We start from the raw sequence: 15,856 nt of genomic DNA, 5'->3' as shown, positions 1-15,856 counted from the left end.
GTATAACATAAGGAAGGGGAAATTAAGATATAATATTTGATAAAATTTACTACGTATTCTCTGATTTTAAAATATGGAATAGAATGGAGTTTTCTTAACCTGACATAGGGATGAACATATTAAAAACCTATAGCAAACATATTTCTTATTAGCAAAAATTTATAAACATTCCTTTTAAAATGAAAAACAAGAATAGAACATTGAATACTACTTCTGTAATTAAGAGAAGCAACAATAGTCTAATTAATTATACTAGTAGTTATTAATAGTATATTTAATAGCAGCAACAATGCAATTAGAATATGCAATTAGCCAGTGCAAATAATGCAATTAGCCAATGCAAGTAGAAAAGAAAAATAGGCAGGGCATGGTAGCTCACGCCTGTAATCCTAGCACTTTGGGAGGCTCAGGCGGGTGGATCACAAGGTGAGGAAGTCGAGACCAGCCTGACAAACATGGTGAAACCCCATCTCTACTAAAAATGCAAAAATTAGCCAGCATGGTGGCATGCACCTGTAATCCCAGCTACTCAGGAGGCTGAGGCAGAATAATTGCTTGAACCCAAGAAGGGAAGGTTGCAGTGAGCAGAGATCACACCACTGAACTCCAGCCTGGGCGACGAGCAAGAGTCTGTCTCAAAAAAAAGAAAAAAGAAAAGAAAAAGAAAAGAAAAGGGTTGAAAAGAAAGAAAACTGCCTGTATTAATTCTATGGCTGCTGTAACAAATTACCAAAACTCGGTGGCTTAAAATAACACAAATGCGTTTTCTTACAGTTCTGTAGTTCAGAAGTCCAAAATGGATCTCACAGTGCTAAAATCAAGGTGTTGGCAGGGCTGCACTCCTTTCTGGAAGCTCTAGGGAAGAATCATTATCCTTGCCTTTTACAGCTTCTACTGGCTTCTTGCATTCCTTGGCTCATAACCCCCTTCCTCATTCCTCAAAGACAGTAACATTAGGCCAAGTCCTTCAGATGCTGCAATCACGCTGGGTCTCTCTCTTCTCTCTCTTCTCTCTCCTTGCTTCTCTCGCTTCTCTCGCTTCTCTCGCTTCTCTCGCTTCTCTCGCTTCTCTCGCTTCTCCTTTCTCCTTTCTCCTCTCTCCTCTCCTCTCTCCTCTCTCTCTCACTTTTTAGAACCCTTGTGATTACATTGGACCCACCTGGATAACCCAACATACTCGCCCTATTTTAAGGTCAGCTGATAGCAAGCAACCTTAATTCTATCTGCAACCCTAATTTCTCCTTGGCTTACAGCATAACATATTCACAAGTTCCGAGCTCTGCCTACCACACTGCCACTGCTCACAGGTTGTGTATATAGATAAACCTAAAGAAACTGTAAACTACCAGATTTTGTGATATTGTCATCTTCTAAAAATTATAAGTAGTTAGCATAGCATTGCTATGTTTTTATAAAATAAAGATACTTATCATAAACATGGGCTGCAGGTAAAACTAAAAATAAAATAAAGATGCCATTGGCATCTCATACCTTTCACAGGCTCATCTAGTAAGAATACTTAAAACATTTCTTTTCTTCTTTTTTCTTTTTTGAGACAGAGTTTCATTCTTGCTGCTCAGGCTGGAGTGCAATGGCGCCATCTCAGCTAGCTGCAACTTCCACCTCCCAGGTTCTAGCAATTCTCCTGCCTCAGCCTCCCAAGCAGCTGGGATCACAGGCATGTGCCACCATACCCAGCTAATTTTTGGTATTTAGTAGAGACAGGGTTTCACCATGTTGGTCAGGCTGGTCTTGAACTCCTGACTTCAGGTGATCCACCCGCCTCAGCCTCCCAAAATGCTGGGATTACAGGCGTGAGCCACTGCGCCCCGCCAAAACACTTCTTCTTATAGTAATACTTAACAAATATGTTTTGACTTCAATTTATCTTCAAAATATTATGGTGTGTGATTTTTGCTACTTGTATTGATCTCAGTTGGCAGCCTGTTTTTGGCTTTGTTTTGTTTTCTTTTAGTCTGAGAATTTCCTGAGAGACCATGTGTCAGGACACTACACTTAATCCTCATACCCCTGGAAAGAAAATATAATTCTCTTTCACAAATGAAGCCGAGACTCAGAGAAGTTGGATCACCAGCCCAAGATTATTAAGTAAATAAGTGACTGAGAAAAGATTTTAATGCAGGACAAATGTTACAGCGCTTTCCACCCCGCCACTATGCCTTGTTACTAGACGACTCTAACACTTTCTCCAATTCTGAGATGACATGATTCCATATGTGGCTGGTGAAAATAAACAACTATAAATACCACTTTATATTTCCATACCACTTAGTGTTTTTAAATCAATTCCTATCAGTTCTATCTGATTCTTCTAATAACTATAAAAGATTAATAGCATTAATATTTTCACTTGGAAGAAATAATCCAAAGAGAATGAGTGACTTAGCCAATGTGATACAACTATGAACAGCAGAGCCTGGAACCAGAGCCTCCTAACTCTTATAACTTTGTTCTTTCATCGGGACATGAAGCACGAAAGCCCAAAAAACCAAGCAGTGTTCCAAAAGCCTTTCTAACCTGTATTTTCCATGAGAAGTTTTTGGGCAAGAAAAAAATCTACTCTAAATTTTCGTCATTTTCTTCTTTTTCCTTTTTTTTTTTAATATTAGGAAAAAGTTATTTCTAGAATGTTCTCAATTGATGTTTGCAAAGTCTTTTTTGGCATCCAAAACACAAATAGGTTAGTGTTGAAGAACTCAGCTACTAGAGCCAATTAGCCTATTTTTTTTTTTTTTTTTTTTTTTTTGAGATAGAGTCTCACTCTGTCTCCCAGGCTGGAGGGCAGTGGTGTGATCGCAGCTCACTGCAACCTCTGCCTCTTGGGTTCAAGCGATTCTCATGCCTCAGCCTCCCATATAGCTGGGATTACAGGCATGTGCCACTAAGCCCGGCTAATTTTTGTATCGTTAGTAGAGATGGGGTTTTGCCATGTTGGCCAGGCTGGTCTCGAACTCCTGACCTCAGATAATCCACCTGCCTCAGCCTCCCAAAGTGCTGGAATTACAGGCATGAGCCACATGCCTGGTCCAATTAGCCTATATTTGAATCCCTGTTCAACCACTTACTAAAGCACGTTACCTGATCTCTGTGGGCCTTGGTTTCCAATTTGTAAAATGGAAAAGATAAAATTACTCATCTCAAAGTGGTAAGTTAACACACATATTTAGTGAGTTAATACACGTACATGCTTAGGTCAGACTCTGACCCAGTCAATTCTCAATGAACCACTAGCTATTTTTCTCTTCAGAACAGAAGCCTTGTTTATCTATCAGATCAGTAGAAAGTTTGCAGTGATTAAGAAGTTCTGCTCTATGTTCAGAATGTGAGACATTTGTTCTTAAAAACTAAATGCTTTTTCTTGCATTTTAATGAGTACTTAGTGTACCAAAAGTACCTATACACTATATATACTGGCTTAAGGACTAATTTTTATATAAAAACTAATGAGAAAAAAGGGTAGTTTTCTTCAGATAAATTAAAAAACAATGAATGTCACCACCTCTTAAGACACTTAGCAAGTTTCCTTGTGTAAAAATGATAAACTATTCATAGGAAAAAGATATGGGACTCTCAGGACTGAACAATTTGTGAGAAAGTCATTAAAAGACAGCTATATTAAGAATAGTTGAAATAGGGGCATTTTGCTACATTCTCGCCCCTATTGTTTTCACAGCCTAGTTAAACTGCTGGACAAGCTGAAATTCCAAGTGTCTTGCTCAAACAGTTGTGCGTGCCATAACACTTATATAACCCTGAACTTTTGTATTCCAAGCCTGGCATCATGCAGCATATTGTAATATTAACACAAAGAGATTATTAACACCTAGCTTCGGGGAATTGGCTTCTTATGAACTAGTCTCTTCCTATTCAACTAGAATAGTGCAGAATTTTATCAACATGCAATAAAGATTGACTCATAAAAATGTCGTTACATCACTCTTTTGTCATATAACTTTTTAGCAATTCAGTGTGTGTTTGAGCTCTTTTAAGGATACTTTCGTTTTGACTAAAACATTATTAAAGCATTATTATATAAAATATAGCACAGCAGTAAGTCAATAAGTAACTATAATGATGCTTCCTCCACAGAGGTGATGCCTCTAACACACATGTGCATAGGTTGTTTTTCTAACACTAGTGATATTTGCAATGAACCAAGAAAATGCTCTTGTTCGAGGTCCTTCAAGGCCAGTGGCATGAATTTAAGTTGATCCACCAACATGTCCAAAACTAACTGGTTCCTTGGCTCTATATAATGTAGGCACTAGGTGACCAAACTCTGATCAATCAGTTCCGTTTAATAGTCTCAGAGGGCTGCAGCTAAGCTCTTTGCAAATAAGACACGAATTCATGAGCAGCACAAGTATAGAGGTAATAGTAATAGATGTCATTGACTTAGTGCTTACCACATACTATTATGCTGAGCCATCATATATCTTATTTCATCCTTACAACCACACCATGAACTAGGCACTTTATTACTCTCATTTTACACATTAGAAAGCTAAAACTCAGAAAGATAAGTAATTCACCCAGGCTCACACAGCTAGAAAGTAGCAGAGACAGAATTTGAAACTAAGCAACACACTCCCATCTACAAAGCTAAAATGAAGAGCCTTACAGCCAATGCAAAGTTACAGATATGCCCAGAGTACACCACGGCACAAAGGAGGAACATTTGACCAAAGCAACTCCATTTCTCACTGTACAATTCAAGAATGCTAAAAAAAATAAAAATAAAAAATAAAAATTGTTACCAGACTTAGTATAGGAGGTCACAAGTCCATGCAGGAATCCAAAGATCTCCCAAATGTCTGTTTCCAACATCTGGAACTGGTCCATAGGGGATCTGGAAGGTGAAGTCTTCCCTCTTCTCTAAGACCCAAACAAAAATTAGAAATCATGATACTGGCTAAAAATGTTTTCTGTCCCCTCCATCAAACATATTAAATCCCACAATAAATTGGGTCACTATCTGTTGAGATTTTCACTTCAAAAGCTAGCCATTGTTAAATACACCCTTCCTTCAATATAATAAACAGTATTCTATTTCTTTGTTAGAGTAAATCTGACAGCAGTAGGACACCAATTATCATGGTTAACCTAATAAAAACTTCAGGTATAACTCTGGACCCAGACATAAAAAACAAATATATATGTAAACATTATATATATGTAAATATTATATGAAAATATGTTTTTTTTTTTACTTTTGTGTCTTAGAACAGTAGGAAATAGCACAAAATACATTAGAAAACGCGGTAAGAACAAAGCCTATTGTATAGAAGCAGCTGGCTGAAAGTAATGCTCATGCCTGAAATCCCAGGACCTTGGGAGGCCAAGGTAAGAGGATTGCTTGAACTCAGGAGTTTGAGACCAGATTGGGCAACATAGTAGACCCCATCTCTACCAAAAATGTAAAAATTAGCCAGGTGTGGTGGCTCATGCCTGTAGTCTCAACTACTAGGGAGGCTGAGATGGGAGGATCACTTGAGCCCAGGAGGTTGAGGCTGCTGTAAGCTGTAATCATGCCACTGCACTCCAGCCTGGTCAACAGAGCAGCAAGACTCTGTCTCAAAATGAATTAATAAAAAAAAGACTGCTGATCCATATTCTGAAATATATAAGGATAAAATAGGATAAAATTAAGACAGAAAAAATAACCTTATTGTGAGATTAAGGTGCTATGTTGTTATATTTACTGTACTCTGAAAATATTCAACCATTTACACTAACATCACTTGTGAGAGATGTGAATCAGATAATGAAAAGGGATGCATAAGAAAAAACTGACAATCAGAATAAATACTGTTAATACTCTGAGTTAGAGCGTTAGAGCATTTTGTGGTGAAATAACCTTCACATTCTCCTCAATTAACCAGCCCTTTCACAGTAAGGGAGGAGACAGGAATCAGAGCACATACATAACTGCATGTATCATGTAAAATTGGTAATTATAATAAAAACTTCCATTTAATGGTACTCCATGGTTCAGAGTACTTCTATGTACTCTCCTAAAAGTAATTATATTTTGAATTCATACTGTATATGTCCTCTAAAGTGCTGAGGGTACCTTTACATATACAATTTAAGCAAGCAGAACTTACCCAGGGAAAGGCAACATAGTGTCCGTGAAATGCAAGTAGGAATTATTTGCAGTGTATTCCAGGACACCAGTGAATTCAACATTCAGACTTTCAGAAAATCAAAATCTGATTTAAAGAGAAACGGGAACGTAGTGGGCAAGTAAAAGATATGGATGTTGGGATATATGCAGGAAACCAAAAAAGTAAACATACATTTAGAAAACTGGCATTTTGGTCAAGCATGGTGGTTCACACCCATAATCCCAGCACTTTGGGAAGTTGAGGCAGATGGATCCCTTGAGGCCAGGAGTTTGAGAACAGCCTGGCCAACATGGCAAAACCCCATCTCTATTAAAAATACAAGAAAAAAAATTACCTGGGTGTGGTGGCACACACCTGTAATCCTGGCTACTCAGGAGGCTGAGGCATGAGAATCGCTTGGACCTGGGAGGTGGAGGTTGCAGTGAGCCAAGATCATGCCACTGCACTCCAGCCTGGGTGACAGGGTGAGACTCTATCTTAAAACAAACAAACAAAAAACTGGCATTTTGATTATCTGAAAGGGTTCTTAGTTTCTGGGACCCTCAAGTGTTCATTGGCTGGTATTAAATAGATGGCCTTATCCCTGTGTATTCACATTGTCTTCTCTCTCTAAGGGTCAGTTTCTGTGACAAAATTTCCCCTTTTTGTAAGGACTCAATCATATTAGATTAGAGCCCACCCTAATGACCTCATCTTAACTTGATCATCAGCAAAGATCCTATTTTCCAAATGAAGTCATATGCACAAGTACCAGGGGTTAGAACTTCAACAGCTTTTGAGGGGACACTTTAAACTCATTAAAGGAGGATACAATAGGCCGAGCCCAGTGGCTCACACCTGTAATCCCAGCACTTTGGGAGGCCAAGGTGGGCAGATCATGAGGTCAGGAGTTTGAGACCAGCCTGGCCAATATGGTGAAGCCCCGTCTCTAAAAAAAAAAAAAAAAAAAAAAAACTAGTCAGGCGTGGTGATGCGCACCTGTAGTCCCAGCTACTCAGGAGGCTGAGGCAGGAGAATCGCTTGAACCAAAGAGGCAGAGGTTGCGGTGGAGATTGTACCACTGCATTCCACCTTGGGCAATCTCAAAAAAAAAAAAAAGGAGGATACAATGGAAGAAAGAAACTGAATACAGATATGACAGCTACTACTCTGCTTTTCTATTCCCCAAAACTGTGGAAACCAGTACACTGCTGTGAAACTTGGAGTAATTTTCTGGAAGTGATGCTGATATTCTGGCATACAGTATGTTGTTTGTTTCTGCTGAATGCTTTTTAAAAAGAGAGGGCTTCATAATAAAGAAATGTTTGTTCTGGTATTCTTTCGAGTTTGTTTATTAAGAACAGGATTTTATGTAGTTAACAATAGGAATTTCACACTTCAGGCTGTACCAAAGTCTACAAGTCAAACAACAGGGACAACAAATAAGTAAACAGATTAACTCCTAACTTTAAATAGTAATTTCCAGGCTGGGCGTGGTAGCTCATGCCTGTAATCCCAGCACTCTGGGAGGCCAAGGCAGGTGGAATACCTGAGGTCAGGAGTTTGAGACCAGCCTGGCCAACATGGGGAAACCCTGTCTCTAGTAAAAATACAAAAATTAGCCAGGCATGGTGGCAGGCACCTGTAATCCCAGCTACTCAGGAGGCTGAAACAGGAGAGTCGCTTGAACCCAGGAGGCAGAGGTTGCAGTGAACCGAGATCAAGCCACTGTACTCCAGCCTGGGTGACACAGCAAGACTTCATCTCAAAGAAAAAAAAGAGAGAGAGAGAAATAGTAATTTCCAAAGACAGAGATTTCTTACATTTTATTTTATTTTTGACCTATAACTTTGCATACTTACGGGACACAGTGTGATCTTTAAATACAGGTATGCATTGTGAAATGATCAAATCAGGGTAACTGGCTTACCTTCGCTTCAAACATTTATCATTTCTTTGTCATAAGAACATTCAAAACTTCTCATTATTTTGAAATATTCACTATTGTCAAATATAGTCAAAAATAGGACACCAGACCTTATTTCTTCAAACTAGTACCCGTTCACTAACCTCTCCTCACTTCCCCATCCTCCCTACTTACCCCACCCCACCGTGACCCTCTGGTAACCACTATTCTACTATATTTCTAAGAGATCAGCTTTTAAAAATTCCTCAAAGAAGGGGCAGCTGGCACATGGCAACACCAAGAGAGTGAAAGCCCCCAGACTCTTTGAGGGTCTCAGCCACAAAGTGATCGTGTCTGCAGCATGTGGGCGGAACCACACCTTGGCCTTGACAGAAATCTGCTCCGTGTTTGCATTTGGGGAGAACAAGATGGGGCAGCTGGTCCTTGGCAACCAGACAGACCCTGTCCACAGCCCCACGCAGATAATGTACAATGGCCAGCCAATTACCAAAATGGCCTGTGGGGCTGAATTCAGTACGATAACAGACTGCAAAGGAAACCTCTGTTCCTTTGGGTGCCCTGAATATGGTCAGCTGAGACACAACTCGGATGGGAAGTTCATTGCCTGGCCACAGCAGATAGAATACGACTGCGAACTGGTGCCCTGGCAAGTGGCCATCTTCATCAAGAAGACCAAAAATGAACAGATGCTGCCTGTGCCAAATATGGTTGTGCAAGACGTGGTCTGTGGTGCTAACGACACACTGGTCCTGGACTCCCAGAAGCCAGTCTTCTCTTCGGGCTCCAGTGGCTATGGCAGGTTGGGCCATGCAGAGCGGAAGGAGGAGATGGTCCCCTGTCTGGTGCAGCTGTTTGACTTTTCTGGATGTGGGGCATCCCAGATCTATGCTGGTTACACCTGCTTCTTTGCCATCAGTGAAGTGGGTGGTCTGTTTCTCTTGCGGGGGGGCACCAGCACCTCCCATGAATCTACCGTGTACCCGAAAGCAGTGCAGGACCTCTGTGGCTGGAGAATCCAGAGCCTGGCTTGTGGGAAGAGCAGCATCACTGTGGCCGCCAATGAGAGTACCATCAGCTGGTGCCTGTTGCCGACCTTCGAGGAACAGGGCTACGGGGACCACAAGCCCAAGTCTTCCACTGCAGCCCAGGAGGTGAAGACTCTGGATAGCATTTTCTCAGAGCAGGTCACCAAGGGCTACTCACACTCCTTGGTGATAGCAAGAGACAAACGCGAGACCGAGAAAGAGAAGATCAAGAAACTGCCAGAATAAAACTTCCCAACCCTCTGATGCTCCCAGAGACTCCTCCAACTCCACGCTTCTCGCAGCAGATGTCATTTCCATGAGCACTGGGAAGTGAAGTCAAACTAGGAATTTAAAAAAGCAAAAGTTGCTGGGCACAGTGGCTCAGGCCTGTAATCCCAGCACTTTCGGAGGCTGAGGCAAGCAGATCACCTGAGGTCAGGAGTTCAAGACCAGCCTGGCCAATGTGATGAAACCTTGTCTCTACTAAAAACACAAAAAAGTAGCCAGGCATGGTGCCTTGCACCTGTAATCCCAGCTACTCGGGAGGCTGAGGCAAGAGAATCACTTGAACCCAGGAGGCAGAGGTAGCATTGATCTGAGATCGTGCCACTGCGCTCCAGCCTGGGTGACAACAGCGAAACTCCATCTCAAAAAAAAGCAGAAGTTGACCACAGATGCATTTTTGTTTAGGCTCCCTGAGGTTCCGTTTTACAAGCCATCCAACATTAACTACCTGTTTTTCTGTATGCTTTCCAAAGTATGTTTTTTCCTCTTAATGTTGAATTAAAGTGTTTGCTCATAGTTGACTTATTATTCCTACAAAAGAGGCAGAAACTTTGAGCAGTCTAGGTTTTTTTCTAAGTTTTTTCTTTCTTCCTTTCCTAAATACACTCCCCAAAACACCCCTTTCCAGTTATAATTAGCATCGTGATCCAAGCGAATGCTACATGGAAGAGGAATCGCCATTTACTCAGAAAAAATGCCCCTTACAGGAACTGGCAGCAGCCAGCTAGGCAAAGTTGGTCCCTGCCGGCAGGCCTCCATCCAAAATCACGCTCGCGTGCTTCAGAAGCATCTGTGGCACTCCTTTCCCGCTTTTTCTTGCACATCAGCAGAGGCCGGTGTCAGTTCTGATTGAGGCCGGTGTCGGCTCTATTTCTCCCCACTTGCTGCCTATACGCCCACAGCCTTCTGGCTGCACCATTATAGAATCTGCCGTGTCCCTCCTGGTGGGGGTGTTGGGGGTCTCTGTTTAGCCATTTATACCTACTTTAGCTGTAAAAGAAGTCCAAATGAAAATCAGGTGATGGTGGAACCATGGGAATTTGGGGGTGGGGCAGAGGTGGGAACATTTGTATCAGTTGAGTCAGCTTCGTGGCTCCCTGTGGAGCCAGGGCCGAGCCTTGTCACGCACACTCACCAGTTAGAGATTGATCAGCCAGCAGTCAAGTGCATTATCTGGTCCTTGCAAGAAGGATCAGCCCTGTCCGTACCAGCCTTGTGCAAGACGTACTTTGGTCCCCTTTTCTCTCCCGCCTGGATCCTGCCTCTCACGGCCATCCTGTTGCTGAGACTCGGGGTACCTTTCTGCTGACCCAGCTCCCTCCAGTCTTGGCTGTGGTACCAAATAGTCAGGATTACCGAAGAGTCCCCTTCGTCGCGTGTCAGCACGGATGCTGTGACTGCCAACTGCGTCCCCATCAAGTGCTCATGCCCAAGCTTGCCGCCCTGTGCGCTGCGCTGGGTGACTAACTAGGTGCCTTTCCTGGAACCCTCCTCTCACCTGGACCCAAGACAGGTGACAGCTCTGGCCGGTTTTTGGTTTCCAGAGGGTCTAGACTGGTTTGGGTGCTTTAAAATAGGTATTTAGTTCAGTGGTGCTAATGGGGGAGATGGGAATAGAACTTAAGTGTGAAACTTGGGTGGATGGGGGTTAAATATTGGTCTCTTCAAGGTTTGTTTGTTTGTTTTTTCTTTTGCCGTTGTTACCACTTATCACTGTCTCCATGTTAAAATGCCAAAAACGATCTAGTTGTTGCTTTTTTCCCAAGTTTCCACCCCAGTCGCTCCTTACCATGACTCCTGCTGGTGGAGGGTAGGTAGCAGTGTCTGTCCCAGCAGTCCAAAGGCCCTGTAGGAGGAGACTGGCCTGCATCTCTCTAAGACCTAGTCTGACACCATGCTTATCTCTTGTTCTGTGTTCAATCAGGTTCAATCAGTAGTCCAGCGGAGCTCTTCTGCCACTTCAGAGCTTTGCTAAACTAATATAATTTGTCCAAATCACCCCCAAACCACCATCTCTGACTCAAGTTTCCATGTGACTGCCTACTCTGTTTCTCTGGACAGGTCTCTTTCCTGGAACACAGGCCAAGCATGTGTTGCCCCTCGCATCCTTGAGGTCTCTCCTTTGAGTTGTGGTCACCGAGAGGGTTGAGGAAGCAGCACCCGAGGTCCCAGCCTTTGCAGGAGCCGCCTTGGGCAGAGCTGGGCTTAGATCTTCTGGTGGCCTCATGTAAACCCGACAGCTAGGCTCTTCTAGAACGCTTGCCAGGGACTGGAGCAGGAAATGGACCTTCAAAGTGAAGACTGCCATGTCTGACACCTCCTTTTGGCTTAGATTGAAAAATGAATTTCCTAATGGGTTAAATCCTTTAAAACAAGGAGTTGCGGGGAAAGACGCCATGCACTCCTAGAGAAAGGTTCACAGTTGCCCGGCTGGGAAGGTGCGTTGCACTGACCCCGTGGGCATCTGACCGGTTTTCCAGTTCAGGAAAAAGAATTCGAAAGAGGCTTAGAGTGAAGGGGAATCAAAGAGGAGGTTGTGATTTGGTCGAAGGTGCCTGGTTTAGTGCTGCAATTATTTTGTGTGTGTGTGTGTGTGTGTGTGTATACATATTTCTTGAAGTGAACATTTTAAACAATTTTTTTTTTTTTTTTGAGAAATAGTCTCACTCTGTTGCCCAGGCTGTAGTGCAGTGGTACGATCTCCGCTCACTGGAACCTCCACCTGCCGGGTTCAAGTGATTCTCCTGCTTCAGCCTCTTGAGTAGCTGGGATTACAAGCTCCTGCCACCATGCCTGGCTAACACTTCTATTTTGAGTAGAGACGGGGTTTCTCCATGTTGGCCAGGCTGGTCTCGGCTTCCCAAAGTGCTGGGATTACAGGCATGAGCCACCATGCCCGCTTTCACCCATTTTTTAAAATTATATTATTGGTTTTCTTGGTATTGAATTGTCTGAGTTTCTTACCTATTCTTAGACATTAACCACTGGTCAGATGCAGTTATTTATTGTTTCTTTTGCTGTGCAGCTTTTCAGTTTTGTATACTTCTATTTGTTTATTTTTGCTTTTATTGCCTATAAGTTTGCATTGTTATCCAAAAAAATCTTTGCCCAGAGCAGTGTAATAAAGCATTTCCTCAGGGTTTGCTTCTAGTAGTTTCATAGTTTCAGTACTTACATTTAAATCCTTTAATCTTTTTTTTTTTTTGAGATAGGGTCTCATCGCCCAGGCTGGAGTGCAATGGCATGAACACAGTTCACTGAAGCCTCGATCTCTAGGGCTCAAGCAATCCTCCCAACTCAGTCTCCCGAGTAGCTGGAACTACAGGCACGTGCCACCAAGTCTGGCTAATTTTTTAAAATTTTTCATAGAGAAGGGGTCTTGCTCTGTTACTCAGGCTGGTCTCGAACTCCTGACCTCAAGCAATCTTCCCACCAAAGCCTCCCAAACTGCTGGGATTATAAGGGTGAGCCACCATGCCTGGCCTACATTTATATTTAATCCATTTTGAGCTGACTTTTGTATATGCTGAGAAATAGGGGTCTCTTCAATAAACAGTGGTAGGAAAATTGGACATTCACATGCACCATTTATTGAAGAGACTGCCTTTATTGAAGACACTGACTTTATTGTTGAGACTACCACCATTTATTGAAAAGACTGCCTTTTCCCCAATGTGTGTTTGCGATGTCTTCATTGGAAATCGGTTGGCTATAACTGTGTGAATTTATTTCTTTGTTCTCTATTCTGTTCCATTGGTGATGTGTCTACTTTTATGCCAATACCATGCTATTTTGGTTATTACTATAGTTTTGTAGTATATTTTGAAGTCAGTTTTAAAAACAAAGATAGTTTTTTATTTCTGTATTTATTTATTTATTTTGCAACAGATACTCACTCTGTTGCCCAGGCTGGAGTGCAGTGGTGTGATCTTGGTTCACTAAAACCTCTGCCTCCTGGGTTCAAGCCATTCTCCTGCCTCAGTCTCCTGAGTAGTTGGGACTACAGGCACGCACCACCATGTCCAGCTAATTTTTATATTTTTAGTAGAGATGGGTTTTCACTATGTAGGCCAGGCTAGTCTCGAACTCCCGACCTCAAGTGATCTGCCCGCCTCAGCCTCCCAAAGTCCTGGGATTACAGGCATGAGCCACTGTGCCCGGCATGGGCAGTTTTTAAATTACAAAAATGCCAATGTGTAAACCAGTTAGATTCCACAGCCCACTCATGTAGCTTTACTCCCTAGAGAGTAATATACAACAATGTATTTTTCTTCTCCAAGATTTCTGACATGTTAATTTTTTAATGCCAAAGAAAAGATTACATAAAAAATAAAAACAATGAAGAGTATATAATTTTAGTATTTTTCACTATTTAATAATTCCATTAAATGTTAATTTTTTAATAAAGTTATATTATAACTTTGTTTCATGAAGTTATAATTTCATTGTAAATTAAAAACCCTTACATTGGTGGTGTTATGCAATGAACTAAAAAAGTTATCTCTCTGAATATTTAGAGTCTCATTAATAATTAACAAGAGCACTGAGTTTACTATTAGTGAGAAGCTGGTTTACAAAAAGGATCAAGACACGTTTATGTAAAATCAAATAGTGTATTCAATGCATGGAGAAAATGGAGTGGACTTTACTCCTGCATCAATAAAGATGTCCAATCCCTCATTTAATTCAAGATTTTTAAATTACTTCTTCTTCTAGTTGTGAAATTTAAAAATGTTTGTAATTTGTCTATTTTTCTTTAACTTTATCCCTATCCTTTCTGCATTAACAGCAAATCCCACAGTAAGAAAAATTATAATTTGAGTTTTTAAAGGGTTTTCTACCTCATTCATATCTGACTTCCCATACACTATGCCTAATTGATAACATTTATTTCAATCTAGTGCGGAATTCTAAGGGGTAAAGATATATTTATGCACATATCACCGATAGAGGGCAGACCCTGAATGCCAATGAAAGTTATGTATCCTTCAATGCCCTTGAGCCCAGTTTCCTTATAAGCTCACACATAATAAAGAATTGCAGCTGCAAGTCTTTCCACTTATGTCAGTGACTCCAAATCTAACGCACTTATTTGAAATATGTTTTCTCTACACATACATCTTATCTTTCAAATAATTTTCTGTTTTTAAGAAAATGTATCAAAAAGCAAGTAAATAAGCAAACAAACGTTTCTACAAGTCCCAGATCCAAATAACGCAAGAATTAGAATAAGACTTCACATATGCCGGGCGCGGTGGCTCAAGCCTGTAATCCCAGCACTTTGGGAGGCCGAGACGGGCGGATCACGAGGTCAGGAGATCGAGACCATCCTGGCTAACACGGTGAAACCCCGTCTCTACTAAAAATACAAAAACTAGCCGGGCGAGGTGGCGGCGCCTGTAGTCCCAGCTACTCGGGCGGCTGAGGCAGGAGAATGGCGTAAACCCGGGAGGCGGAGCTTGCAGTGAGCTGAGATCCGGCCACTGCACTCCAGTCCCAGTCCGGGCGACAGAGCAAGACTCCGCCTCAAAAAAAAAAAAAAAAAAAAAAGACTTCACATATACAACTAGCAGATTTTTCCCGTAAATCCAAGGAAAGATGTGTATTAATAAAATCCAAAGGCCAGGCGTGGTGGCTCACGTCTATAATCCCAGCACTTGGGGAGGCTGAGGCAGGTGGATCTCCTGAGGTCAGGAGTTCAAGACCAGCCTGACCAACAGGGTGAAACCCCATCTCCACTAAAAACACAAAAATTAGCCAGGCATGGTGGCCCATGCCTGTAGTCCCAGCTACTTGGGAGGCTGAGGCAGCAGAATTGCTTGAACCTGGGGGACAGAGGCTTCAGAAAGCCAAGATTGCACCACTGCACTCCAGCCTGGGAGAGAGAGCAGGACTCCACTCCTGCCTGAGCAACAAGAGCGAAACTCTGTCTCAAAAATACATACATACGTACGTACATACATACATACATAAATACCTTTTATATATTACCAATGGACAGGCAGAGCTGTGACCTGTCTGGGAGTGGACTGGAGTCCTAGGACTGTCCCCTAAAACCAGTGGTGGCTTTGGGCCATGGTGACCCTCAAAATGAGAGGAATTCAAAAGGAGGCGTTCCCAGAAAACAATGTATCTAATAGTTCTGCTGGAACACATAGGACAATCAGTCATTTTTATTCCATGACAGAATGTAGTTAAGACTATGGAAAACAGCTTGTGATTTCTCCTTCAGCCTCTGCTAATCACTGTGTTTACTGAGGTACAAAATAAGAAAGTAGTTTGAGGATCCAGAAAAAAGCACATTTGGAAATAAAGGAGAATGTATTTTCATTTATTTTTGAGCATGAAAGAATCTGCAGAGCCAGGTACAGTGGCTCATGCCTGTAATCCCAGCACTTTGGGAGACCAGGGCAGGAGGGTCACTTGAGCCCAGGAATATGAAACCTGCCTTGGCAACAAAGTGAGACTCCCATCGCTGCAAAAAAATTGTA

General features: G+C 42.0%; 1 protein-coding gene across 1 annotated transcript; it reads left to right on the top strand.

Moving 5' to 3' along the window:
• Window positions 1-6,157: 6,157 nt before the first annotated feature.
• On the top strand, window positions 6,158-9,326 carry LOC117084928 (protein RCC2-like). Its single transcript, XM_033213331.1, has 2 exons — window positions 6,158-6,256; window positions 8,280-9,326. The coding sequence occupies exons 1-2, from the start codon at window positions 6,158-6,160 to the stop codon at window positions 9,324-9,326; spliced, it is 1,146 nt and encodes a 381-aa protein (XP_033069222.1).
• The last annotated feature ends 6,530 nt before the right edge of the window (window positions 9,327-15,856 follow it).

The sequence above is a fragment of the Trachypithecus francoisi genome, unplaced genomic scaffold (genome assembly GCF_009764315.1).
Source record: "Trachypithecus francoisi isolate TF-2019V2 unplaced genomic scaffold, Tfra_2.0 Lachesis_group1, whole genome shotgun sequence".
NCBI classification, from domain to species: domain Eukaryota; kingdom Metazoa; phylum Chordata; class Mammalia; order Primates; family Cercopithecidae; genus Trachypithecus; species Trachypithecus francoisi.
Note: the sequence above shows the minus strand (reverse complement) of the source record. Positions and strands in the feature narration are given on the sequence as shown.